We start from the raw sequence: 26,281 nt of genomic DNA on the forward strand, positions 1-26,281 counted from the left end.
AGCAGAACCGAGGAAACCCAGATTCGGGTCTCTTGGGTAGATTCTTTGTGGAATATCCACGTCTGGAAAGAAGACCCTAAATGTTTCCTGCAGGATGATTTTCCCCCACAGAACCAGGTTTCCCCCTGCCCTTCCCCACCACCTTAAACCTCCCTCACATCCCCCAGATTTCGGCACCAATTACAAAAACTCTGCTGGCAGACAGGGCGCTGTGTGGAGGGAAGGCAAGGATTAATATAGCCGAGGATATAAGAAATTAATTACTTTCAGGCAGACAACGTTGGCACCTCCAGTCAGCCTGATTTATTTCCACGGCTGCTCTATTTTTGGCCAACCCAGAATGTTTGACTAAATATAAGACAACAAGGAGCCGGAATGGGTGGTGGAGCCTCTGCTAAATCCACGACCCGGAGGGGTTGAAAGCCCCAGGGCTGCGGGTGCCGGGCGGTCCCGGCTCTCAGGCATCCTCCAGGAGCCTCGAGGAGGAGCAGGAGGAGCCGCAGGAGGGAGCTGCCCTGGCTCGTGTGCGCGGCCGGGATCGCTGCGTGGTTGTTTGTGTGTTTGTGCTCTCTCCGTGCGCGGCTCCTGCCCGGGCCGGCGGGGCCGAGCGGGCTCCTTATCCCGGGGCTGCGGCGGGGAGGAGCCAGCGCCGCACGGAACCGAGCGGCGGCAGCGCTCCCGCAGCGCCCGCGGCTGGGCTCGGACCGCTCTGCTCCGGTACCGGCACCGCTCGGACCGCTCTGCTCCGGTACCGCCACTGCTCCGGTACCGGCACCGCTCCGACCGCTCTGCTCCGGTACCGGCACCGCTCGGACCGCTCTGCTCCGGTACCGGCACCGGCTGCGCTCCAATTCACCCGGTACCGGCACCGGCACCGCTCCGACTGCTCTGCTCCGGTACCGGCTCTCCAATTCACCCGGCGCTCCAATTCACCCGGTACCGGCACCGGCACCGCTCCGACTGCTCTGCTCCGGTACCGGCTCCGGCTCCGCTACAATTCCCCCGGCACCGGCACCACTCCAACCCTTTTCCTGCTCCAGCACCGGCACCGGCACCGCTCCAGCTCTCCCGTGCTCCAGCCCCGCTCCGGTACCGGTCCCGTTCCAGCCCCGCTCCGGTACCGGCCCCGTTCCAGCCCCGCTCCGGTCCCGGCCCCGCTCCCGGAGCGGCTCCCGCAGCGCCGCCCCTGCTGTGCCCCGCAGGAAGGAGGAAGGGACACGGCACAAGGACCGGAGACCTGCTCGGTACCGGTGAGTGCCGGGGTGACCCCGCCGGGCCCCGGGGACCCTGCCCGCCGCCCCAGCCCCCCCGGCCGCCGCCTTTGGGACCGGCGGGGCACAAAGTGCGAGGGGAGGGCTGAAGTTGGAGGTACGGGGAGGGCTCAGCTCCGTTTGTACCTTGGTGCTCCCCGGTGCGGGAGATTCCTGCGCGTGTTTGGCCCTAAACCTGTTTCAGGGAGTCCGGATCAAGCCCAGTACCGGGCTTTAAGGGGCACCCCCGGGTGGGTCCTGCCGTGAGGGGCCCGAGGGGTCCCTTCCAGTGTGGAAACGCCCGGAGGTGACAGCCGGGCTGTGTCCGGTGCCTCGGGGGAGGGGGGAGCCCGGCATTCCCCTGGCGCTGCAGTTTTTGGTGCCTGTCACCATCAGCCGCATCTCTCCAGCGCTGCCTGTTGCTGTGACAAGTTCCCGGGGGTGTGCCCCAAAATGTGCCCCCCTCCTCGTCCCCAGACAGCCCCTTGAGAGCCCGAAAAGCTTCAACAGCCTCGTTTCTCCCTGAAAACAGCCCGGGCAGAGCGTTGCTGGCACAATGGTGGCATCGGCTGTGAGAGGAGGAGAGAATCAGGGTCAGGCCTGGGGCTGCCGGCGCTGGGTTTTGTGCAGCGCATCAAGGAAACGAGAGGCGCAATGTGATGTGTGATGCGTGTGCCGGCCCCGGAGAAGGTGCCTGAAGGGGGAAAAGCTTTGAACAAGCATCAGGCAGAAAGTTGGAGCCTCTGGGTGAGGTCTGTGAAAGGGCAGGAGCCGTCAGACAGGGCCTTGCAAGGAATCGGGATTAATTAATTCCCTCCCCGGCGGTGTGGGGCGGGTTTGGGGCGGGGATGTGGGATGTGCCAACACACGGGGCTGAGATGCGGTGGATGCAAGCAGAGTCCTGCTTTCCAGGCCCTGCCAGCACCTGTGGGTCAGGGGAGAGGTCGGGAAAAGCAGTTCCCATGATCCCGAAGAGATTCCCTGCAGGAATCTGGCCGTCAGGTAATGGACGTGGGGTGAGATCTCAGTGTGGTGTGGAGCATCCTTCCCTCCCCAGGAAAAGGTGGGAGGTGATGCCCAAGAGTCCCAGAAGGAATAGGCAGGAATGGGAGAGCACCTGGCTCACCCCATCCATGGAATTTCCTCAGCGTGTGTGAGGCACCCAGCTCAGGGTTTGCTGATTTTCTGATCTTCTGTGCCTCACCAGAAGATTTCTGAGCAAGCTTTGGTGTCCGTGCTCCAGGCAGGGCTTGCAGATTTGTTCCCAGGTTCCCAGGCTTACTCACTCTGGAAAATACTGGTACCACATCCAAATGGGAGCAGTTAATAAATGAGTAGTGGAACAACCTCGCCAGCAATCCTGGGAGTTCCTCCTCTCTCATCCTGCTGGGATGGAGAGAAAGAGAGAAAAAAATTACAACTAATCAGGGCTCTGGAGATCTCCCCCTGTCCATGGCCTTGCCACGGATTCTGCCTGGCCTTGGCCACGTCACCGCCGTGTCCCCACGTCTGAGTTCCCCCATCTGTTAACTCCTGACCTTGCTTTGTTCTCAGGGCTTTGCTGCCTGAGCTCTGCAGAGCTCTGGGGATGCTGGCAGGGATGGGAAGCACTGGAATCCTCATCTCCGTGGCCCTGTCACTGAAGCAGCTCTTTGTGGAGCCCTGAATGGGCCCTTCAGAGAGGCTGCGCTGGGGACACAGGGACAGAGGGAAGTGATGGTGTCACACGTTCCTGGTCACAGGTGGCTCGAGTGCAGTTGGCTGCTTTTTATTGCCTTCCAGACGAGCTGCTTTAAGTCTGGAGCTGCCGCCTCTCTGTGCATTCCTTGCCAGCGTCACTCGTACCCTGGGGACAGGCTGGGGCACAGAGGCTGCTGCAGGGGACAGGGTTTGCCTTCCCTCGCTGGCACTGGACCCAGAGCAGGCAGATGAGGGCATTTTGCACAGGGTAAAATGCAGAGGCAAAACGGCTCAGGGTGTTACAGGGAGCAGAGCTGAGCTTTAATCCCCCAGATCCACGAGGATCCCTCTGTTCTCCCTGTCCCGGCTCAGGCAGAGCCCTGGGTGTCCCCTCACACCTGCATTAAAATATCCACATCTCAGTTTCTACTGAGAACATCGGCCCCTTGGCCCGGCCTGCTGGAGAGAAGTGAATGTTTGGTCAATCCCTGTAAACCCTGGGACATTCCTCTGGCTTCCACGGAGCTGAGGTTTGGGCCGAGAATCTCCAGAGAAGCCGGGATCTGTGTGTTTGGAGCCATGTCCAAGAAGAGTAAGAGTTTCCAAAAGGGTTCAGTGGGAGCCTCCCAGATCCTCCTGCCATCCTCAGGGAAATTGAAGCAGCTTCTTCAGGCAGCAGGAGCGGGGGGCTTGGCTCAGCTCAGAGGCCATCCCAAGGCTGGAGCGAGTTCTGCTCTGCGTAATCGCTGTGTGACAGCCCAAAGCTCAGCTCAGCTGGGCCGGGCTTGCTGTGTGCAGGCAGGAGAGCGATGAGCGGGCTCTGTTGGAGCAGGGCCCGGGGCTGGAGGTGAACCCTGGCCAGGCAGAGCTTTGCCCTGCTGCCTCTGCTCTCCCCTAAAGCCACGGGCTCCTCTGTTTATCCAGGGAAAGCTGACGGCAGGAAGCAGAATGTTGATGGATGTGGCCCAGATCCCAATCTGGTGAACAATTAACTTTGCAGAGCAGCTCTGTAATCAGTCCAGCATCTTTTGCCCTCTCCTCCCTCTCCCGACCCGCAGCCCAGGGCTCTCTCCGAGGCAGCGTTCTGCCCTCAGCCAGGGCTGCTCATCCGCTGCTTGTTTGCTCTGTCTCTCCCAGTCTCTGGCTCCTGTCTCTGCTCTGGCTGCTGGGGGACTATTATTATTATTATTATTATTATTATTATTATTATTATTATTATTATTATTATTATCATCATCATCATCATCATCATCATCATCATCATCATTATAATTTATTTTAATTTTTAATATTATTATTGTCATTATTATCATTATTATAATAGAATTATTATCATTATTATCATAATTACCATTATTAATATTATTATTTTTATTATTTTTATTATCATTATCATTATCATTATCATTATCATTATCATTATTATCATTATTATCATTATTATCATTATTATCAGTATCATAATCACTATTATTATTATTATTATCATCATCACCATCATTATCATTATTACCATTATTATTATTATTAATATTATTAATATTATCTGTGCTGCCGCCCCCTCTCATCTGTCTGCTCATCCTTCGCCTCCCTCCCTGCCCCAGCTCATTCCAGCCCCGCGTTCCCTCCCCTCCGGCTCTCCCGGCTGTTTTTAGGGATGAGCTCCCAGCAGCCACAGCTGGATTTTCACAGCCGCGTTCCCCACCGGGAATCGCCCTCATCTCTTCCTTCCCTCTGGGCAATCCCTGCTGGAAATCCGGGAGTTCTTTCCCGCTGGGCTCTTGTTGGAGCTCGGAGCAGGTGGAGGAGGAGCAGTGGGAATGTGGCTCGGGAAGCAGGAGGATGCTCCAGGTGAAGGAGGAGCAGTGGGAATGTGGCTCGGGAAGGGAGGATGCTCCAGGTGGAGGCAGGAGCAGTGGGAATGTGGCTCGGGAAGCAGGAGGATGCTCCAGGTGGAGGCAGGAGCAGTGGGAATGTGGCTCGGGAAGCAGGAGGATGCTCCAGGTGGAGGCAGGAGCAGTGGGAATGTGGCTCGGGAAGCAGGAGGATGCTCCAGGTGAAGGAGGAGCAGTGGGAATGTGGCTCAGGAAGCAGGAGGATGCTCCAGGTGGAGGAGGAGCAGTGGGAATGTGGCTCGGGAAGCAGGAGGATGCTCCAGGTGGAGGAGGAGCAGTGGGAATGTGGCTCGGGAAGCAGGAGGATGCTCCAGGTGGAGGCAGGAGCAGTGGGAATGTGGCTCGGGAAGCAGGAGGATGCTCCAGGTGAAGGAGGAGCAGTGGGAATGTGGCTCGGGAAGCAGGAGGATGCTCCAGGTGGAGGAGGAGCAGTGGGAATGTGGCTCGGGAAGCAGGAGGATGCTCCAGGTGGAGGAAGGAGCAGTGGGAATGTGGCTCGGGAAGCAGGAGGATGCTCCAGGTGAAGGAGGAGCAGTGGGAATGCTCGGGAAGGGAGATCTCCTGTGGCCACCTGGAAGGTCACTGCTAATGAAGATGCTCCAATTCATGGCATTTTCAGTTAATTATTTTGTTAGTTTTTAATTTTTTAAATTTTTTTTCCCTTTAATAATTTTATTGATGACGCCCAAACGTTCCAGCCTTGCTCCGCCCTCATCGTCTTCGTTTATCAGCTGGGAAACTGAGGCACGGAATTTATTTATTTTATTTATTTATTCCTGGCATTAGGAAAATCCCAAATTACTGACAGCTCTGGATCTCAAACCTGAGGCCCAAAACTCTCTCCAGGATGTGCTGACCTGAACCAAACAGCTCCTGTATCGCTGTGCTCTGGTTTTATGAATTTAACTCATCTTTTGGGCACATTTTCAGTGTTTTTATCACTGAACCCTCTCCGTGAACCCTCTCCCTCTCTTTCTTCCCCAATCCCTGAAATCCTCAGCCATTTCCTTGAAAACAACCCAAATTTTCCCAGCTGGAGTGGGGCAGGGCACTGGCTTTGACCAGTTTTTTGTGGTGATTTTGCCTTCAATCGCCCCATTTAAAAGGAGAAGCTGCTGAAGCCGACAGTAAACACTGAAACCTCCGAAGAAATCAAAATGTGTCTTTTTTGGGAAGCAAGGAAACATTCCCAGAGTTCCATTTATATCTGCTCTTTCTCCATTTTGATTTTAATGTTTTGTTGGTTTTTTTTTTCTATTTAATTATCTGGGCAACATTAACGTGCTGGTCACTCAGGGGTTGGGATTCCTGATCCTGGTGGGGGGATTTATCCTCAAAACACCCCCCAGCTTTTCCCTCTCTCCTGTTGCTCCCAGCACTTCCCACTCCCGGAGCCGTGGCTTTTTTTAGTTGCTCAATCTGACAAGGTTTGCGAGCAGGAGCCTGGGTTCCGCACTCGGGAACACTCACAGGAATATAAATTCAGCACTTTGGGGGATTTATTTTTCCCCCTGCATGGAACATCACCTGGAGCTTGGATTTGTGCTGTCTGTGGCTGGAATTTCTGGGTGGAATTTGAGGTTGGAGGTTTATGGGCCAAGCCTGTGCTGGAGCAAATGTGGATAAAGAGGAGATCTGAGGAGCTGAGGACTCAGTCCTGATCCAGTAGATCCATGATCCATAAACAGCAGAACCAAGGGGATGGTCCTGGTGTGCCTGGGGACGAGGAGGAGGAGGAGGAGGAGGCAGAACTGGAGGTTTTGGTTGTGGTCAGACACTGGTTTGTGTCTCTAAAACGCAGGGAGAGGCTCTGTGTGTCCAAAGCGCTCCTTGAATTTAACAAATCACCCAACACCCCCCTCACAGCCTCCCTCGCACGTCCTGCCCGAGCTGGGACTCCTGAAAGCCCTGGGAGCAGCAGGAGAAGCAGGAGCTGTCCCATCATTGTCCTGTCATTGTCCCATCATTGTCCCATCCTCATCCCCTCATTGTCCCCTCATTGTCCCATCTCTGTCCCGTTATTGTCCTATCCCTGTCCCATCACTGTCCTGTCATTGTCCCATCTCTGTCCCGTTATTGTCCTATCCCTGTCCCCTCTCTGTCCCATCATTGTCCCATCCCTGTCCCATCATTGTCCCATCTTCATCCCCTCATTGTCCCATCTCTGTCCCGTTATTGTCCTATCCCTGTCCCCTCATTGTCCCATCATTGTCCTGTCATTGTCCCATCCTCTTCCAATCCCTGTCCCATCCCTGTCCCATTCCCATTCCCATTCCATCCCATCCCATCCCATCCCCATCCCATCCCATCCCATCCCATCCCATCCCATCCCATCCCATCCCATCCCATCCCATCCCATCCCATCCCATCCCATCCCATGGATCTCATCCCATTATCCCATCCCATTATCCCATCCCATCCCATCTCTCCATGGCTGTCCTGTCCCCTCAGACCCTGCCTGGGCTGCTCTGGGTTCCCCCAAATCCCATCTGCAGCCACACAGGGATGGGCAGAGCCTCTTCCCCACAGAATCTTCCGGAAAAGCCCCAGCGGGGACATTTTAATTCCAGCAGAGCATCCCGGGGGAAGGAGCATTTTCATAAATTACCACCAGCAGCACGTGTGCCGTGTAAGCACTTAATCCCTCCCAATCCCCCCCGATTAACGATTAATTGTGCCGCTAATTGCGCTATCACACCGCGGCAGGCCTGGCCGGCCGCACCAGTGCCGAGCCACGCCACAACTGGGAGCACTGGGAGTCCGGCCCAGCTCATCCCAAATCCCTCAGGGATTATAACCCTGCCTTATCCTCGCATTCCCTTATCAGCCGTGGGGCAGGAGAGGAGGATTGGATGCGCTTGGAGCGGCCCTGCTCGGTGTTGTCCTGTTTTTAGGGTGGGTTTTCCTCCCATTCCAGCGAAAACCACATGGAAATTCCTCTCTGTTTCGATTTGGGGTGGGGGGAAAGCACGATATTTTAATTTATTCCCGTTATTTTACACTTTTGGCGCTGCAGGCCGGCAGCTCTCTCTCCCTGAGCCCATCCAGAGCCCAGCCAGGAGTTTTCCTGGGGGAGATCCCTGTTTCCCTCTCTTTATCTCGCTCTGGGCTCTGTTATCTCTCCAAGGCTTGTGCAGGAACCAGCCTGGCTTGTCAAGGACACCGGGGCTGCTTCCAAAGCACTGAGAAAAGTGAAAAAAAAACAAACAAAAAATAATTAAAATATCCTAGAAAGGGATTAATTTACGATTTTCCGAGCCCACCAATTAATTTATTCTGTCTGCCAGCGTGACACCGCAGCTTTGAGGACACGGGGCTGGCCTTGGCTGGGTGGCACAAATGACATTTACAGTTTAACGAGGAGCAAGGTTTATCCAAACACTCCCTGCTCGCTTCCCAGACCGGCCTGGAATGTTTCCTTCCCAGGGAAGGGATCAGAGCTTGGCAGGAAAAATCTGTTTATTGGATCTCTCTCTATCCTGGTGCCTTTTTCTTAATTTGGGAATGAAATCGGAGATAATTCTAATGAGGAGGAGACATAAAAGTGGATTTTTAGTTGAAGGTTTTCAGGGGTGGTTGTGGAAAGATTTTTAGAGAAGTTTATTTTAGGGGTGAGTATTTTTTACAAGTTTTAGGAAATTAGTCTAAAATATATAATATATAATATATAATATATAATATATAATATATAATATATAATATATAATATAGAATATAGAATATAGAATATAGAATATAGAATATATCATATATCATATAATATATAATAATATATAATATATAGCATATAATATATAATATATTATATGTAATATGTAATATATAATATATAATATGAAATATACAATATATAATAAATAATATATAATAAATAATATATAATAAATATATATTATATATTATATATTATATATTATAGATTATATATTACATATTATATATAATATATTATATATTATAATATAATGTATTAATTAATATATTATATAGCATATATAAAAATATAGTATATATATAAAAAATAGTATATGTAAAAATACAGTATATATAATAGCATATATTACATATAATATATAATACATGTATAATATATATTAAAATATATTAATTAATTAGTATTAATTAGCTGTGCTGTGCCTGGAAACCTCTGGCTCCCCAGGTGTTGTCTCCTCCTCGCCTCCCTCCCCGTGGCTGCTCCTTCCTCCCATCCCAGTGGGAATTGTCCCTCCAAGGGTGGCTGCGGGGCTGGGCTGAGGTTTAATCCCAGCTTAGTGCAATCCTGGGCCGGGCAGCGTTTGCACGTGATCCTCGCTGGGTTTTAAATAAACCACATCTCAAAGCCTCCAGCACAGAGCTTTCAGTGCTCTGCTGCCAAACCTGGCCCAGTGTTTGTCCTGGGAGTGCCCAGGGTGGGGATGTATCCAATGCATCCACATCCAATCCCTGTCCCATCCCTGTCCCATCCCTGTCCCATTCCCATCCCCGTCCCATCCCCGTCCCATCCCATTATCCCATCCCATTATCCCATCCCATCCCATTATCCCATCCCATCCCATCCCATTATCCCATCCCATTATCCTATCCACATCCCATCCCCATCCCCATCCCATCCCATCCCATCCCATCCCATCCCATCCCATGGATCCCATTCCATCCCATCCCATCCCATCCCATCCCATCCCATCCCATTATCCCATTATCCCATCCCATCTCTCCATGTCTGTCCTGTCCCCTCAGACCCTGCCTGGGCTGCTCTGGGTTCCCCCAAATCCCATCTGCATCCACACAGGGATGGGCAGAGCCTCTTCCCCACAGAATCTTCCGGAAAAGCCCCAGCGGGGACATTTTAATTCCAGCAGAGCATCCCGGGGGAAGGAGCATTTTCATAAATTACCACCAGCAACACGTGTGCCGTGTAAGTGCTTAATCCCTTAAGGGGAAGCAGCACCTTCCCCTTCCACCCCCTGATGGAAAATCCATCCCAGGGTGGTTTGGGGCTGCTTCAGGAGCTGCTGGAGCAGAGCTGGGATCCTGCTGGGAGAGCAGGGACAAGTTAATCCCACCTCGAGTCTCTCCAGCTTTTCCTCCCCTTCCCAGGATGTGGAAATCTCCAGGCAGAGAGTTTGGGGTTTTGTTCAGAGCCCTTTTGTCAAGGCAAAACATTTCCAGTCTCCTGAATAATCCATGGCAAGGAGCCGAGCTCCTAATTACTCCGGGTGCTCGTGGTGCTGCTGCTCCACAGAAAAGTGGGGTTTTCTTTGGATTCCGACTGTTCCGTGGCTTTTTTTCCCTGGGAAATTCCATCCTGTCAAGAGCCTTTGAGGCCGGGATCCCTCTGGAAAGGCTTTTCCCGAGGATCTGACTTCCCTGCTGGTGTTTGTCCCCCTCCTTTTCCGTGTGCCAGAGGTGGCTGCATTGCTCAGATTCCCAGGGGTCATCGGATGCCCAGGATGTCATTCCTGACTCTTTAAATATCTTTTTGGAAAGGGGATCCTTGAGCTCAGCTGTCCCTGCCCAGCTGTGTCACACCCCCAGGACAAACCCAGCTCCCACCCTGCAGCTCCAGGGATTCCTTCCCCCGTTATCCTCGTTTTTGCACCCAAATTTCCTTCCAGCCTCCTTCTCCCGCACCAGGAAGAGGCCTTGGGTCACAGGAGGAAAATTCTGGTATTTTCTGTTCATCAGAGAGTGGGGAAACCTCTCCTGATCGCTGCAGGGAAAGTGAATCCTGGTTTTCCATCAATTTTTATCTTGCAGACAAAGCCGCAGCTCTGGGAGCTCTGTGTGGGCTGGGGAAGGAAGGAAAGCATAATTTAAAAAAAGGGAATTAAAAAAAAAAAGGAAAAGGAGGAAAGAAAACAACTTTAATAGTGCAGCAGACCTGACATACCCTGAGTGTGAGGTGTGGGTGACAGCCTTCATCCACTGGGAATGATCCTGGATGGGATTTGGGCTCTTATTCCCAGGAATCTTCTCCCAAAATGGGGATTCTCCTCCCCACCCAGCCACAAAGAGAGGGCAGCTGCTGAGTGCCTCAGCCCCAGGTTAAAAAGAGAGATAAAATAGATAAAATAAGAGTTAAATAAATGCTGGGAATGCCTCTGGAAGCTCAGCACCTTCTTCCCTGTCTCTCCAGCCCCCTGGGAATGCTGGCTGCCCGAGGTTTGTCCCTCGGGGTGTGGATTTCACCCAGGAGCAATTCCTTGGATGTGTTTGGGTGCTCCAGACCCTCCGTGGGTGCCTGCCAGGGAGGGCAGCCCAGGACACGTGAGGAGCAGGAAGGTTGGAGCCAGTTTTCCTTGGATTGTGGGTTAATTTTTACCCAAAAATCAGCTGAGTTCCACAAAAAAGCAAGGACCAGGCTGGATTTTGCTGCTCAACCTCAGGAACTGAGTTGATATTCCAGCTCCTCAGGGCTTTGGGACACTCAGGGTGTCTCTGCATTCAGCCAGGAGAGAACACCTTAGTAGTGTGAAAAACGAGGATCACATATTGTTTTTAATATAGAATTTAAAATTTAATAGAAAGTCAATTAGGAGATAAAAATAAAGTAAAATACACAGATCTGGCCTGATGTCTCTGCATTCAGCCAGGAGAGAACACCTTACTGATGTGAAAAACCAGATTCACATATTTTTTTATATAGAATTTAAAAGTTTAATAGAAAGACAATTAGAATATGAAAATAAAATATACAGATATGGCCTGGTGTCTCTGCATTCAGCCAAGACAGAACACCTTACTGATGTGAAAAAACAGGTTCACGTATTTTTTTTTATATAGAATTTAAAAGTTTTATAGAAAGACAATTGGGAGATAAAAATAAAGTAAAATATACAGATATGGCCTGGTGTCTCTGCATTCAGCCAGGAGAGAACACCTTACTGATGTGAAAAACCAGATTCACATATTTTTTTATATAGAATTTAAAAGTTTAATAGAAAGACAATTAGGATATAAAAATAAAATACACAAATCTGGCCTGATGTCTCTGCATTCAGCCAGGAGAGAACACCTTAATAATGTGAAAAAACACGTTCACATATTGTTTTTATATAGAATTTTAGAAGTTTAATAGAAAGACAATTAGGAGATAAAAATAAAATATTTTTATTTTATTTTTAACAGATATGGCCGTGTGTCTCTGCATTCACCTCACTAACAAAAGATCATCCCTTAAAAACAGAACCCTACTCCATATCCATAAATTCTCATACATATTCAGACATTCTTCTGAAGTTTTTTTATATTCCTTTATTTAGTTTTTACCTTGCCCCCCTTCAAGATCAATCTTGGTGTCACTGGGTTTTATATCCTTCGATAAGGATGTAATAAATTCTTCTCTTGGAGGACAAGATGATCTTAATAATGCAGGGAGGGGTCTCTGATTATCTTTTCAATCTAAACAAAAAGTAGTTTGTGCTTTGGTATCATGTTATAGCCCAATATATATTTATATTTATATTTATATTTATATTTATATTTATATTTATATTTATATTTATATTTATATTTATATTTATATTTATATTTATATTTATATTTATATTTATATTTATATTTATATTTATATTTATATTTATATATTTATATATTTATATATTTATATATTTATTTATATTTATATTTATATTTATATTTATATTTATATTTATATTTATATTTATATTTATATTTATATTTATATTTATATTTATATTTATATTTATATTTATATTATACCACCATTTTTAAAGTTTTTATCAACAACAGAAATAGACGAAACTATATCAATTAAATTATATTAATTAAAAACACAACAAAGTTTTCTAACCTTATAACATCCATTATAATATTTGCAAAAAGCCAATAATATTATATAATATAAAATATAATAATATTTATAATAATATAAAATATAATATAATATAATATAATATAATATAATATAATATAATATAATATAATATAATATAATATAATATAATATAATATAATATAATATAAAAGCCAGATAATTTAATCTGAATCCTCGGAATCGAGGCTGGGGGTGCTGAAGGGAGCAGGGAAGCGCTGGCAGGGCAGGGACGATGTGAGCCCTGAGCTCCCTGGGGTGGCCACGGTGGCCAGCAGTGGCCCCGCTGTTGTTGCAGCTGAAGGCTGAAGGCTTCTCCCAGCTTTGGGAATAAATTCCCAGTGTTCTGAGCTGCTGGAATAAAGGCTGGGATTGCGGTGCCTTGCTCAGAGCTGCCCTGAGCTCAGCAGGAGCAGAGAAAGGCGAAATATCCCGGGGCAGAACAAAGATCCTTTGTGCGCTCCCATTACTGGGCTCCTTGTCAGCTCCAAAGCGGGGTGGGAATGTGCATCCAGCTGCCCTTCCTCCCATCCCTGCACCGAGAACAGGTTGGAATCTCATCCCTGGAAGTGTCCAAGGGCAGCTTGGAGCAGCCTGGGATGGTGGGAGGTGTTCCCATGCCCATGGGAATGGGGTGAGCTTTAAGATCGCTCCCAATCCGTTCCGTGCTCCCGCCAACCTCTCTGTGAAGGAGTTTTCCATGGATCCACCTTCCCCAGGCTGTCCCCGTGTGCTCCTGGCTCTCAGAACGTGGCTTTGCCTGTGCTGCTGTCTCCTCAGAAGGAATTCCCGGGTGGAATTCTGCAGGGGAAGGGGTGGGAGCGCCGCTGTGCCAGCTCCTGGACGTGCCCAGCCAGGGTCGCACATCCCGGGGGAATTCAAACTCAGATGGAGAGAGGAGGATGCGATGCCATCGTTCCTGATTTATCCCCGTGGCATTCCCAGGAGTGGGAGCCAGCCTCGGGCATTTCCTGGGAGATCATTTGTCCTCCTGAGCCTCCTCCCAAGCCCAAAGAGAGGACAGAGGTGTCCTCATCACATTTCTGCATTTCCCGTGGAAGGCAGGGCCAGGAATTGCAGCGTGGGGATGGATTGGGGATCCCAGGCTCTCTTCCCAATCATTCCCAGGATGATGGGAACGCTCCAGGGCTGCTGGAGATGGATGGTGCTCCCTTCCCTGCGGGATCTTGGCCGGGAAGGGGCGATGTCAGGCCCTGAGGTGAATGTGGAAGGGGGAGAGGTGGCTTTGCTGTGTCCCCTCGTCACTCAGCCCTCGGGAAGGGAAATTCCTGCTCTGGGAATTCTTCCTGAGAGGATTCTGCAGCTCCTCACTGCAGGATGGATGGAGGAGGTTGGTGACCCCAGGGAGGGCTTATCCCAATTTATCCCAATTTATCCCAATTTATCCCAATTATTTATCCCAATTTATCCCAATTCATCCTTTGGTGGTCAGGGTTGGTCCCTGGCAGAATTCCCAGCTGCCACAGAAAATTCAGCCTCATCCCCGCTGTGATTTTGACCAGTTTCCCTCCCAGTCCCCAGAGCAGCCTGGAATCTCTCCCCAGCCCCCTCCACACATTCCCGAGGATCTCAGGGTGGTCCCACAAAGGAAATCCGGAGCAGAGGAGGAATCCAAGGGGTGCTGAGCTCCTGTTTGCCCACGGAGAGGTTGGAATCTCTCCTATCTCATGCAGCTTTTCCCTGCTCCCTCTCCCTGGGGAGAACCTCGGGGGGCCCTGGGGCTGTGCTGGGGAGTTTCTGCTGCCTCTGGCTCCGTGTCCAGCCCGTGTGAGGAGGAACACGTATTTCCATGCTCCCTGGAGCCACCCGCAGCCTCGCAGGGTTGCCGTGTTTGCTGAGCAAATAAAAGCTCCACGAGGAGCAGAATTCCCCCGTTTCTCCCGGCCTGGCAGGAGGGAATCGATGCCACCTAATAGGCAGGAGAGTGAAGTGCTGAATTGGGCTGTTCAGTTTGCCTTGTAAACACAACTGCTGATCTCTCTGGGGATTAATGAAAAACACAAAATGAACGGGTTAGAAGAAAGAAACTTTTCCCTCTGAGCTTTCCTCTCTTTCGGCTGGGAAATGAGGGCAGGAGTCTGGTGAAATGTTAAGGAAAAAATCAGAATTTATCATTTTTGAGAGGTAATAATCAGCGCTGGGGAGCTCCGCTTCCAAACCCTGCTGGAGGAGGGAGGGGGCAGTTCCGTACTCTGCTGATGCCCAGAACACCTGCCTCAGGAATTCCAGAGCAGGAAAGCTCTAGAAATGCAGGAAAGACCCAATCCCAGCCGGAATTCCTGCAGGAACAATTCCTGAGGAATGCTGAAGGTGATTTCTGGACACAGCCTGGAAGGCAGTGTTTAAATGATGGATAACTCCTTGTCTGGATCCCGTGAGGAGTTTTCCTGCTGGGATTCAGCTCTGGGGCTCTCTGAAGTGTTTTAGCCGGGTATTTACTCTCCTGCCCTGTTCCAGTAAACCCTGCTGGCTTTAATCCTGGCTTTTGGCCGGGTTCCAAGCCGGGTGATTTCATTTTTGCCTGAATTCCTCACTGCCGTGTGAAACTGCTCCTTCCCTTCGTGTTCCTGCCTGCTGTTAATTACCCATGGCCGGGAGAGCTGGGATGGAGCTGGGATTGCTGCCACTCCTGCCAGGCTGGAAAACCAAAAGTGATGTCACCGCTTTCCTTAACCAAGTGTCACTTGCCCCCCGAGAGTCAATGAATGCCATCGCTTCCTTTAGGACACTGGGGGAAAAAAAAAACCCAAAAAAAACCCCCAAAATCCCACTAAATAAACCAAAAAGTGGTCGCCAGGAATTCTTAATTTGAGATCCGTGCCCGGGGAAAGCAGCTGTAAAAAGAAATGTCTTTCTCCCGCAAGGAATGCGGCTGGAGGGTGGGTGAGGCTCCTGGAAGCCCGGGGTGATGTGGGGCACCCGACATTACCCAGCCCGACCCTCCATTCCCCCTGGAACCCCACATTTCCTGACCCTCCATTCCCCTGGAACCCCACATTTCCTGCCCCTCCATTCCCCCTGGAACCCCACATTTCCTGCCCCTACATTCCCCCTAGAACCCCACATTTCCTGCCCCTCCATTCCCCCTGGAACCCCACATTTCCTGCCCCTCCATTCCCCCTGGAACCCCACATTTCCTGACCCTCCATTCCCCCTGGAACCCCACATTTCCTGACCCTACACTCCCCCTAGAACCCCACATTTCCTGACCCTACATTCCCCTAGAACCCCACATTTCCTGCCCCTACATTCCCCCTGGAACCCCACATTTCCTGACCCTCCATTCCCCTGGAACCCCACATTTCCTGACCCTCCATTCCCCTGGAACCCCACATTTCCTGACCCTACACTCCCCCTAGAACCCCACATTTCCTGCCCCTCCATTCCCCTGGAACCCCACATTTCCTGCCCCTACACTCCCCCTGCAAGGTTGTGGGTGATTTTTCTTCCAGGAATTCAGCAAATCCCAGCTTTGGGCTGGGATCCATACGGGACAGGGCGAATTCCTGCCGGGGAAGGAGAATTCCTCTCTGGAGGAGCCGGGGGCTGGGGATAAGGACAATCCCATAAATCCCAGCTGACCAAGGCTTTAACACCAACCCCCAGCAGCAGATCCCGAGCAGGTCCAGGTGTAGCTGGAAAAATGAGCCCAGGGATGTGGGAGCAGGAGCAGGGAGCAGCTCGGGCATGGCACGAGAGGCTGCAGCCATCCCGGGGATATTTTTACCCCTATCCCAGTTCCTCTCCTCTCCCAGGTCTATATTTAGCAGCCTGGAGCTGCTGGCATTCCTGTAGGAAGCGAGAGGTGGGGGAAGGACTGGGATTTGTGGAGCTGCTGATTCCCTGTAAGCCATCCTCAGCTTTTTGGGGTGGTGGGGAAGGGAGATGGAGAGACCACCTCTCATTTTCCTCATTCATCTTTCCCATTCCCTACATCTTTCCTGATCCAGAATTGATCCTGGTCAAGGGGGGTTATGGATTGGCTGGGTGGGGGGGGTTGGCAGAGCAGGAATTGCTCAGCCCAGAGATCCCAGTGGGATTCCTCCCAGTCCTGATTATCCCATTCCAGTCCCTGCCAGGCTGGACCAGGAATTCTCTCCTTTCATCCAGACATCCCTAAATCTCCTTTGGAGCCCAGAGCATCCCCGGTGCCACCTCTTTATTGCATCCAAGCACGTTCCTGCAGTGCTGGGAAAACATTCCAGTGTCTGAGGCTGGAGCGGAGGTGTCTAAAACCCTCCCTCCTCCCTCCCCACCCCCGGCAAAGCCCCCCAGCCCTGACTCCTTCAGCCTCGGCAATCCGCGGCGTGGAAGGTGAGCGCTGGGCGGGGGAGTTCCCGGGATTGAGGTGAATTCCCGGGATTTTCAGGGGATCCAGCCGCTGCAGGGTGCCGTGGCCTGGCAGGAGCCCAAGCGGAGTTTTTCCGTCGCTGACGGATAATCTGCTGAGCTTTCAGATGCAGGGAGCCGCCGTTGTCCTGGAGACGGGAATGCCGCATCAGTCTGGAATGCTGCCGTCACCCTTGGGTGGTGCTGATGGGCCTGGGGGGGCTCTGGGGACACCCAGGAGGAAGAGGCCGAGCTGCTCCAGGGGTCCGGGATGTGCGGGAAAGAGCCGCTCCCTGTGGGATAAAACATCCCCGGGAAGTTTTGGGACCTGTTGGGTACCAAAGGGTGACTGCGCTCCTCAGACGGGCTTGGGGAGGTGAGGGCAGCGTTAAACCCAGGGCTGTTCATGGAAAATCCCCTGGAGGGGAGCTGGGACCGCCCAGAGGATGAGGGATGCAGGAGGAGCATCTCCACATTCCTGGGATTGGGAAGAGGAGAGGGACAGACCCAAAGTTCCTCAGGCCTGGGACTGGAAGGGCAGAGCTGTGGCTGGTTTGGGGAGGGATGATGATGTCCCATCCCTGGAAGTGTCCATGACCAGCTTGGACAGGGCCTGGAAAAACCTGGGATAATGGAAGGTGTCCCTGCCTGGGATGAGATGATTCCCAAACCGGTCTGGGATTCTGGGATTTCCATGTCTGTAAATCCAGGGAGCGCTGGATCCGTGCTGGATCCATGTGGGGCAGGAGGAATTTCAGCAGGGCTGGAACCCAAACCCTGCACAGGCAGCGCTTCCAGCCTTGATCCCATCAAACCTTGATCCCATCCCTGCGGAGCCTGGGAAGAGCCAGAGCAGGAAGGTGAAGCTGCATCCAGGGAGAGCTCCCATGGCTCAGCCCCAACCCGCTCGCCCCGTGCCCCTGGGGCGTTTTCTTCCTTTCAGGGTTTTATTGCTTTAATCAGATCTTTAATCACATCTAATCGCGGTTAAGGCGATTCTGACGCCCAACAGGACGAGTCAGCGGGAGCCTGGGATGGAGCTGGGATGGAGCTGGGATGGAGCTGGGATGGAGCTGGGATGGAGCTGGGATGGAGCTGGGATGGAGCTGGGAGCTGGGATGGAGCTGGGATGGAGCTGGGAGCTCAGAACATCTCCTGGGGCTGGAATTTGGGGGGATCCCAAATTCAGGTCAGGACACTGCCAGCCCCAAAGAGCAGCAGCTGTGGGGTGGAAATTCGGGTCAGGATGGTGCCAACCCCAAAGAGCTGGAGCTGTGGGGTGGAAATTCGGGTCAGGATGGTGCCAACCCCAAAGAGCTGGAGCTGTGGGGTGGAAATTCGGGTCAGGATGGTGCCAACCCCAAAGAGCAGCAGCTGTGGGGTGGAAATTCAGGTCAGGACACTGCCAACCCCAACGAGCTGGAGCTGTGGGGCTGGGGGCCCATCCCGGTGCTGCCCAGCCCTCTGAGCCCGCTGGCCCTTTCCCCACAGGGCTCTGCCACCCCTGGCAGCGCGAGGGAAGATGAACAAGATGAAAAACTTCAAGAGGAGGTTCTCGCTCTCGGTGCCGCGCACGGAGACCATCGAGGAGTCGCTGACGGAGTTCACCGAGCAGTTCAACCAGCTCAACAACCAGAGGAACGAAGGTGAGGAGCCCCTGGGTCCCTGGGGTGGCTCAGGGCCATCTGGGGTGGGTGAAAGCCTCTCCCCAGCCGTTCTCGGGGTGTGTGGAAAGCGTCTGCTCCTTGTTGCGTGTTGCTCTCCCCATTCCCTGCCCGTGGGGGTGGATAACACCTCGTCATTAAAGCCGAGGAGAGATTTATCCTCGCCCGAGGAAAGCCTGATGGGAGGGAAAGGAATTTGCCCAAAAACGGGAGCTGTGGTTAAGGTGGAGAAGGGGAATGTGTGGGATCTCCTCCTGCTTCCCCAAAAGAGGGGGTGACCCCTCGGGGGGCTCCAGGACGTTCCCCCAAGCCAAAGTGGCTCTTCTCTGTCCCAGACCAGCCTTTGCTCCTCTCTGCCGCTTGGTTTTTGACATCCAGGGGAGATTGAGGGTTAAAGGCCTGCCTGAGCCCCCAGAGCAGGTTGGGGCAGCTCCGGGCTGGGAGCAGCCCAGCCGAGCCGGCCGTGCTCGGGCAAGCCGGGCTGGGTCGGGCTGGCTCATCCCGGGGTGAAGCGCGGCCATCCCGCGGTGCCTGAGACACTGAGTGTGCGCCCTCGCTCCTGGAGCTGGGCTCTGATTTACACACTCACACCCTCGCTCTGGAGCTGGGCTCTGATTTACACACTCACACCCTCGCTCCTGGAGCTGGGCTCTGATTTACACACTCACACCCTCGCTCCTGGGCTCTGATTTACACACTCACACCCTCGCTCCTGGGCTCTGATTTACACACTCACACCCTCGCTCCTGGGCTCTGGGATCCAGGAGAACACTGAATTCCACACAACATGAAATCCACGTTCTCACCGTGATCCATGGAAACAACTGTTACAGCCAGATAGAAAAGCTAAAAGCGTGAGTGTGTAAATTAGAGAGTTTTCTTCAGTCGTTGGGTAAAAAAGTTAAAGTTTAGAGTTTAAAATAGTTTAGAAAACTGGAGACAAGATGGAGGATTTAGAATGTTGTTTCTTTTCCTTTTTCTTCGTGTTCTCCTAGAGGTTTTTGGGTAGTAGTGAGTGATTGGACAGAAAATGTCACAGTGCAGCACACAGGTGATGGGTCACTAAAATATAATTTACATATAATATAATACAATATAATACAATAATACAATATAATTTTACATGTCTATTGTTAATTGGGTAAGAATGAGTATAAAGATAAAAGAACTGTGTTGTTTGAGGCCATTTTGTGCTTTCAAAAGTGAGCCACAAGGCCTTGTTGTACCATCAGAAAGAAATGAGCCAGTGATTTAAACTTGTGCAGAAAGTCTGGAGAGACCTGCCAGGTTTTGTGATGACCCTCCAATAAACACAAAAAGAAATGAGATTCTAATGAGATCAGGAGTTTTCTTCAAATCCAGAGAACTGGGATAAGCAAGACTCCCCACGAGGGAGGATCCCAAAGGAGCTGAGCTCAGAGGAGAAATCCAGGGGGAGAAAGAAAACACAGAAGAAGCGCAGCAGAATCGGAGAAAAAGGAAAAGAAAATAATTTTTAGAGGAAAAGTTCCACCTCCTGCCAGCTGTGCCGCAGCCTGGCCCCTTCCCTCCTGCCATGGGTGGGAGCTGGGCTGGGGCTGGCACCGCCTGGCACCGGTGGGGAGAGCCCGGCAGTGCCAGCCCAGCTGCTCCAGGGATGCTGTGACCTCACCCCGAGCCACCTTCCCTCCCTCCCGCAGCTCCCCGGGCTCCTCTTCCTCCCGAGGAGCATCCCCGGGGGGATCCAGCCCCTCTCCCGCACACCCGCACCCCTGTAATTAGCACTGAGCTCTTAATTAGCCGTGCAGGAGCCGTGGGGATGGAATGGGGTGAGGCTGAGGGCGCTGCTCCTGCTGTTGCCTTGCTGTGGGATGTGGGATCCGGGCTCTCATCTCCTCCCTGCCAGCCCCAGAGGTGATTTCCATCCTGCTCTGCTTTACTGAGACGTCTCTCACGGCTTTTCCTTTGGCAAAAAGGGCGAGCAGGGTCCTCCAGCCCACGCTGGGCTCCTGGGTTTGGTGCTGAGGTAGCCAGGAGAGAGCAGGAGCAAAGCCAGGATGGCTCCGTGCCTCGAGGTGTGCACCAGGCTGGCCTCTCCTGGTCTGTGCTGGGTTTGGAGCCGAGTTTGGGATCTCTCCAAGGGCTTGGTCCCCGTTTTCCAGCTGGAGAACCCAAGTGTGGAGGGGAAAAGAGGCTTTGCTCCAGCTGAGGGGAGCAGAGCTGAGCCTGCAGCCACGGCCACATAAAACATAAAACAGCTTTGCTGCTGGATTTCCCTCCCTGTCGGGATCTCTGGGGCTGTCCCTGGGCTCTCCTTGTGCTCCAGAGCCCATCCTGGATCAGCAGGGATCGACACCTCGGCTCCTTTCCTCTCCTCTGGAATTTCCTCAGGGAATTTCCTGGAGCTGGTTTTCCCTCCAGCCTCAGAAATCCCTTTTCACAGCATTCCCAGGCTGCAAATCCCACATTTTGCTGGCTGTGAGCGCCTGGGCCCATCCTTGGGGAGCAGGAAGAGGCCGGGCCTCCTCAAGGATCACAAAATCAGGGAATGGTTTGGGTTGGGAGAGACCCCAGAGCTCCTCCCATTCCACCCCAGCCCTGGGAAGGGACACTTCCCTCAGCCCAGGCTGCTCCAGAGCTGGGAGGGGACAAGAAGGGGACAAACCTGCCCCATCTGTGGTGTTTTTGTGAGAAATCCTCAGCTCCATCCTCCCATCCCCTCATTCTCATAACTCCCGTCATTCTCATGACCTCACCCCCACAGATGCTGATAAAAGGAGGAAAAACAACTTTCTTTTTGTTTTGTTTTCCTTTTTTTTTTTTTATTTCTCAGGCTGGAAAATCAAACAGCTTTCCAGCCTGGACACATCCTGTCACCAGCAATGTCACCTTGGTGGAACCTGAGTCCCTTTTTTCAGATGGATCAGGGTTTGGTGGCCCTGATAAGAGCTGAGGGCAGCAGCCCCCAGACACCTCCAGCCTGCTCTGCCCTCCCAGACCAGACAAAATTCAGTGTCTGTGGCTGGAAAGGGATAAAACAGAGTCAGCTCTGACCTTGGGAGCAGCAGGCCCTGAAGAAATGATGATGAGTGGGAGGAAGGAGGATGAAAAAGCCGAGCTCTGAGCGGAGCAGAGCCTGGAGAGGAGATCTCACACTCAGCAAAGTAATTAAAAGTTCCAAGTCAGGCAGGCAGCGGAGAATCCTGGCCCTTTTCCTTGGGAGATCAAAGCTTGTTTTGCCAGGGTTTAAATATATTTATAAAAAGGCCTGCCTGTGTCTGCAGCCTGGCTTTTGGGAGCTTTGATATGGCAGCAGCCTCGTTCCCCTGAGTGTCAGAGAATTCACATGGAAAGGATTCCCTGCCAGTCCACAGCTTCACACTGAGCCCCCAGCCAGCTCCTGCTGTTTTATCTGCTTTTCCCATCCTTTTTGTGCCCAGCTTGTCGATTCACCTCTGATTTCACATCTGATGTGACAAAGACACCGACTCTGTTGGGCTGGGGCAGAGTCTGCTGGTTTGGAGCTCTCTTTTCCCCAGCTTTGGGTTTGTTTCACCTGTGGGAACCGGCACAAATTCACCCAAAATATCATTTCCAGTGGGTCAGCCGGGCTCCATTCCATCAGACCTTAAATGGCCTCTGGTTTCCTCGCCTGGGAAACGAGGAAGTTGAAAAGATTTGGTCCGGTTGAATTAATCCACGTTCTTTTCATACCTGTGGTTAACTCAGGGGACGTTTCCTGATCGCTGCTGTAAAAACAGATGGAGGGAAAGGGACGGGGAGCAGAGGAGGGGTTTTGCCCGTGTGCCCAAAACCCCTGGCATTGTTTCAGCCCCTCTCAATCCCCCTGGCACGGGCTGAGCCCCCCGTCAGGTGCAGGCTGGGCACGGGGAGCGCTCGGCTCCGCTCTCCCTGTGCCCCTGGCACCACCCCAGAGCCTTTGCCAGGTCACTTGCCTGCCACCTCTCATCCGTCAGCCCAGCAAAGCGCGGCCAGGTCCCGGCCCTGCTCAGCACCCCGTGAAAATCCAGCCCTCCCTCCCTCCCTCCGCTCCTCAGCCATGAGATCATCCCTGGATCCGGGATTGTCGCTGGGAGCCCCGGGGACAGGGCAGGGACAGGGCAGGGCTCAGCCTGGGGCGGGTCGCTGCTCCCCTTCGCTCTGGGGGTGTCTGCGGGGAGGTTTGGGGGGATTTGGGGGCTTTTTTGGGGGGATTTTGGAGCACGGCTGCAAAGCCGGGAGGAGGAAGTGAGCGGTCACTGGGGAGGGACAGGCTGGTCCTGCTTGACCTTTTCACGTCCAGCTCCTCATCCTCGCCCCCAGCGCGCCCGGTTCGGTGCTGCCTCCTCGTGAGCAGCCGCTGGAATCAGCATCCGTGGATTCCCCGGGGGAATCCTCGGCCGCAAGGAGCTGCGGCTGCTGGCTGCGAGTGCGGGATGTCCCCGGAGTGCCGGGATGTCCCCGGGGTGAGGGAATGTCCCCGGAGTGCCGGGATGTCCCCAGGGTGAGGGAATGTCCCCAGGGTGAGGGAATGTCCCCGGAGTGCCGGGATGTCCCCAGGGTGAGGGAATGTCCCCGGAGTGCCGGGATGTCCCCGGGGTGCGGGAATGTCCCCGGGGTGCGGGAATGTCCCCAAAGTGCGTGAATGTCCCCGGAGTGCCCGAATGTCCCCGGAGTGCCGGGATGTCCCCGGGGTTTAGGGATGTCCCCGGGGTTCAGGGATGTCCCCGGGGTGCGTGAATATCCCCGGAGTGAGGGAATGTCCCCAGAATGCGGGAATGTCCCCGGAGTGCCCCAATGTCCCCAGAGTGCCCCAATGTCCCCGGAGTGCCGGGATGTCCCCGGGGTTCAGGGATGTCCCCGGGGTTCAGGGATGTCCCCGGAGTGCCGGGATGTCCCCGGGGTTCAGGGATGTCCCCGCTGGTGATCACAGAGTGAGGAGCTCCAAGTGCAAACCTCAAACCAGAAGGAGCTCAAGGGTTCCCTTCGTTCTCATTTCCTGCTCCTCCCGCGGCTCCTTGAGCCCGCCGAGGTTTCACAGCCGGGCTCCCAGGGGAGGAGTTGTTTTCCTGAGCTGCTTTGGTGCTCGGGGGAGCTCCAGTCCCTCTCTCTGTGCCTGGCTGGGGGCAGGGGCTGGCACAGGAGCGCTTCATTTTCCAACGAGTGACTTTAATCCCAAACTCCTTCCGAGAAACCGAGACATCCCGGGAGGAAAACACCCGGATTCCTGGTGGTTGTGGCGGTTCCCGGGACAGCCTAGATCCCTGTATGGGTGAACTCCTCAAGGAAGGGCCCCCATTCCCCCTTTCCCCTTTCCCCCATTCCTCCTCTTTTCCTCCTTTCCCCCATTCCCCCTTTCCCCCTTTTGCCCCTTTTCCCCCATTCTGTCTTTCCCGCATTCCCCCTTTTCCCCTTTTCCCCTTTTCCCCTTTCCCCCTTTTCTTTTTCCCCTTTTCCCCTTTTCCCCTTTTTCCTTTTCCCCTTTTCCCCTTTTCCCCTTTTCTTTTTCCCCTTTTCCCCTTTTCCCCTTTTTCCTTTTCCCTTTTCCCCTTTTCCCCTTTTTCCTTTTCCCCTTTTCCCCTTTTCCCCTTTTCCCCTTTTCCCCTTTTCCCCTTTTCCCTTTTCCTCTCTTTCCCCCCATTCCCCCTTTTCCCCTTTTCCTTTCCCCCTTTTCCCCTTTCCCCCTTTTCCCCTTTTCCCCCTTTTCCTTTTCCCTTTTCCCCTTTTCCCCTTTTTCCCCTCTTTCCCCCCATTCCCCCTTTCCCCCCATTCCCCCTTTTCCCCTTTTCCCTCCCTTTCCCTTCCTCTTTCCCTTCCCAGCTCAGAGGGACCCGGAGCCAGGGACGGGCACCTCGGTGTTCCTGAAGTGTTGCTTCACCCAAAACCTTTGGGAAGACAAAGATGGGAAGGCAAATCCTCATCGCTGGGAAATCCCGTGCAGGGGGCAGAGCTCTGGGGCGGGATTTGGGATTTCTGTCCCCCCTGCCCACCCCTGGTGGCTTTGGCAGGAATCTGGAGAGAAACGCAGGAACTGAGATATCGAAACTGGATATCGAGACGGAAGAGGAGATTCCCATGTCCCCAGAGCATCCCTTCCCCTCCCTCACCCCTGCTGGCTGCTGCCCCGCTCCAGCAGCTCGCTCTGCTTTCCTTTTGTCCCCAGATGTGGCTCAGGGGCAGCTGCAGCTGGCACAGCTGGGCAGGGACGGGGCAGCGGGCGGGAGCCCCGCGTCCCCCCCGGAGGGGCAGCGCCGCTCCCCGGTGCCCGCCGTGCGCTACCGCAACCACGGCCAGCGCCGCTTCTCCATGGAGGCAAGTGCCGGGGGGCTCCGGGGGGCTGGGGACCTCTGGCTGTCACCTCCCCGTGCGCGGGGACCCGCTCTGGTGACACTCCGCGAGTGCCAGCACCCCCTTCCCTCTCCCTGTGAGCCAGCCGTCAGTGCGGACTCGGACAGAGGGACAGAGGGACAGGGGGACAGGGGGACAGAGGGACAGGGGGACAGAGGGACAGGGGGACAGGGGGACAGAGGGACAGGGGGACAGAGGGACAGAGGGACAGAGGGACAGGGGGACAGAGGGACAGAGGGACAGAGGGACAGGGGGACAGAGGGACAGGGGGACAGAGGGACAGAGGGACAGAGGGACAGGGGGACAGGGGGACAGAGGGACAGGGGGACAGAGGGACAGAGGGACAGAGGGACAGGGGGACAGAGGGACAGAGGGACAGAGGGACAGGGGGACAGAGGGACAGGGGGACAGAGGGACAGAGGGACAGAGGGACAGGGGGACAGGGGGACAGAGGGACAGAGGGACAGGGGGACAGAGGGACAGGGGGACAGGGGGACAGAGGGACAGGGGGACAGAGGGACAGAGGGACAGGGGGACAGAGGGACAGGGGGACAGGGGGACAGGGGGACAGAGGGACAGGGGGACAGGGGGACAGGGGGACAGAGGGACAGAGGGACAGGGGGACAGGGGGACAGGGGGACAGAGGGACAGAGGGACAGGGGGACAGAGGGAGAGGGGGACAGGGGGACAGAGGGACAGAGGGACAGGGGGACAGGGGGACAGAGGGACAGGGGGACAGAGGGACAGGGGGACAGGGGGACAGAGGGACAGAGCTCTCCCCTGTCCCCTCGCTGCAGGACGTCAGCAAGCGCCTCTCGCTGCCCATGGACATCCGGCTGCCCCCCGAGTTCCTGCAGAAGCTGCAGATGGAGAGCCTGGAGCTCCCCAAGCCCCTGAGCAGGATGTCCCGCCGCGCCTCCCTCGTAAGTGGCAGCGAGCGGAGGGGACAGTGCCACCACCCCCCGGGTCCCCACCCGGCTGTCACCGGGGTCCCCTCACATCCCTGCCCGTCCCCAGCCCCTCCCGCACATCCCCAGAGGCACCCGGGGAGGAGCTGAGGGAGCTGGGAAGGGTTTGGAGAATCCTGAGGGAGCTGGGAAGGGTTTGGAGAATCCTGAGGGAGCTGGGAAGGGTTTGGAGAATCCTGAGGGAGCTGGGAAGGGTTTGGAGAATCCTGAGGGAGCTGGGAAGGGTTTGGAGAATCCTGAGGGAGCTGGGAAGGCTCAGCCTGGAGAAAAGGAGGCTCAGGGGGAATTCCTGGCTCTGCACAAGTCCCTGCCA

The 26,281-nt window shown here is 53.6% G+C and overlaps 1 protein-coding gene across 2 annotated transcripts in view; it reads left to right on the plus strand.

Annotated features, from left to right (window-relative positions):
• The first annotated feature begins 548 nt into the window (after positions 1–548).
• Positions 549–26,281, plus strand: part of CDK18 (cyclin dependent kinase 18) — a 36,271-nt gene continuing 10,538 nt past the window's right edge. The window contains exons 1-4 of one of the 2 annotated variants that reach the window (XM_086861633.1): positions 549–1,250; positions 18,501–18,655; positions 24,816–24,964; positions 25,798–25,923. In XM_086861633.1, coding sequence (XP_086717759.1) covers positions 18,532–18,655; positions 24,816–24,964; positions 25,798–25,923 — 399 coding nt within the window. In that variant the 5' untranslated portion in view covers positions 549–1,250; positions 18,501–18,531. Of the gene's footprint in view, positions 1,251–2,208; positions 2,253–18,500; positions 18,656–24,815; positions 24,965–25,797; positions 25,924–26,281 lie in introns of those variants that run through there. The other variant, XM_086861634.1, reaches the window with a different exon arrangement.

This window comes from Cyanistes caeruleus, chromosome 24 (genome assembly GCF_971803275.1).
Source record: "Cyanistes caeruleus chromosome 24, bCyaCae1.hap1.1, whole genome shotgun sequence".
Taxonomy (NCBI): Eukaryota; Metazoa; Chordata; class Aves; order Passeriformes; family Paridae; genus Cyanistes; species Cyanistes caeruleus.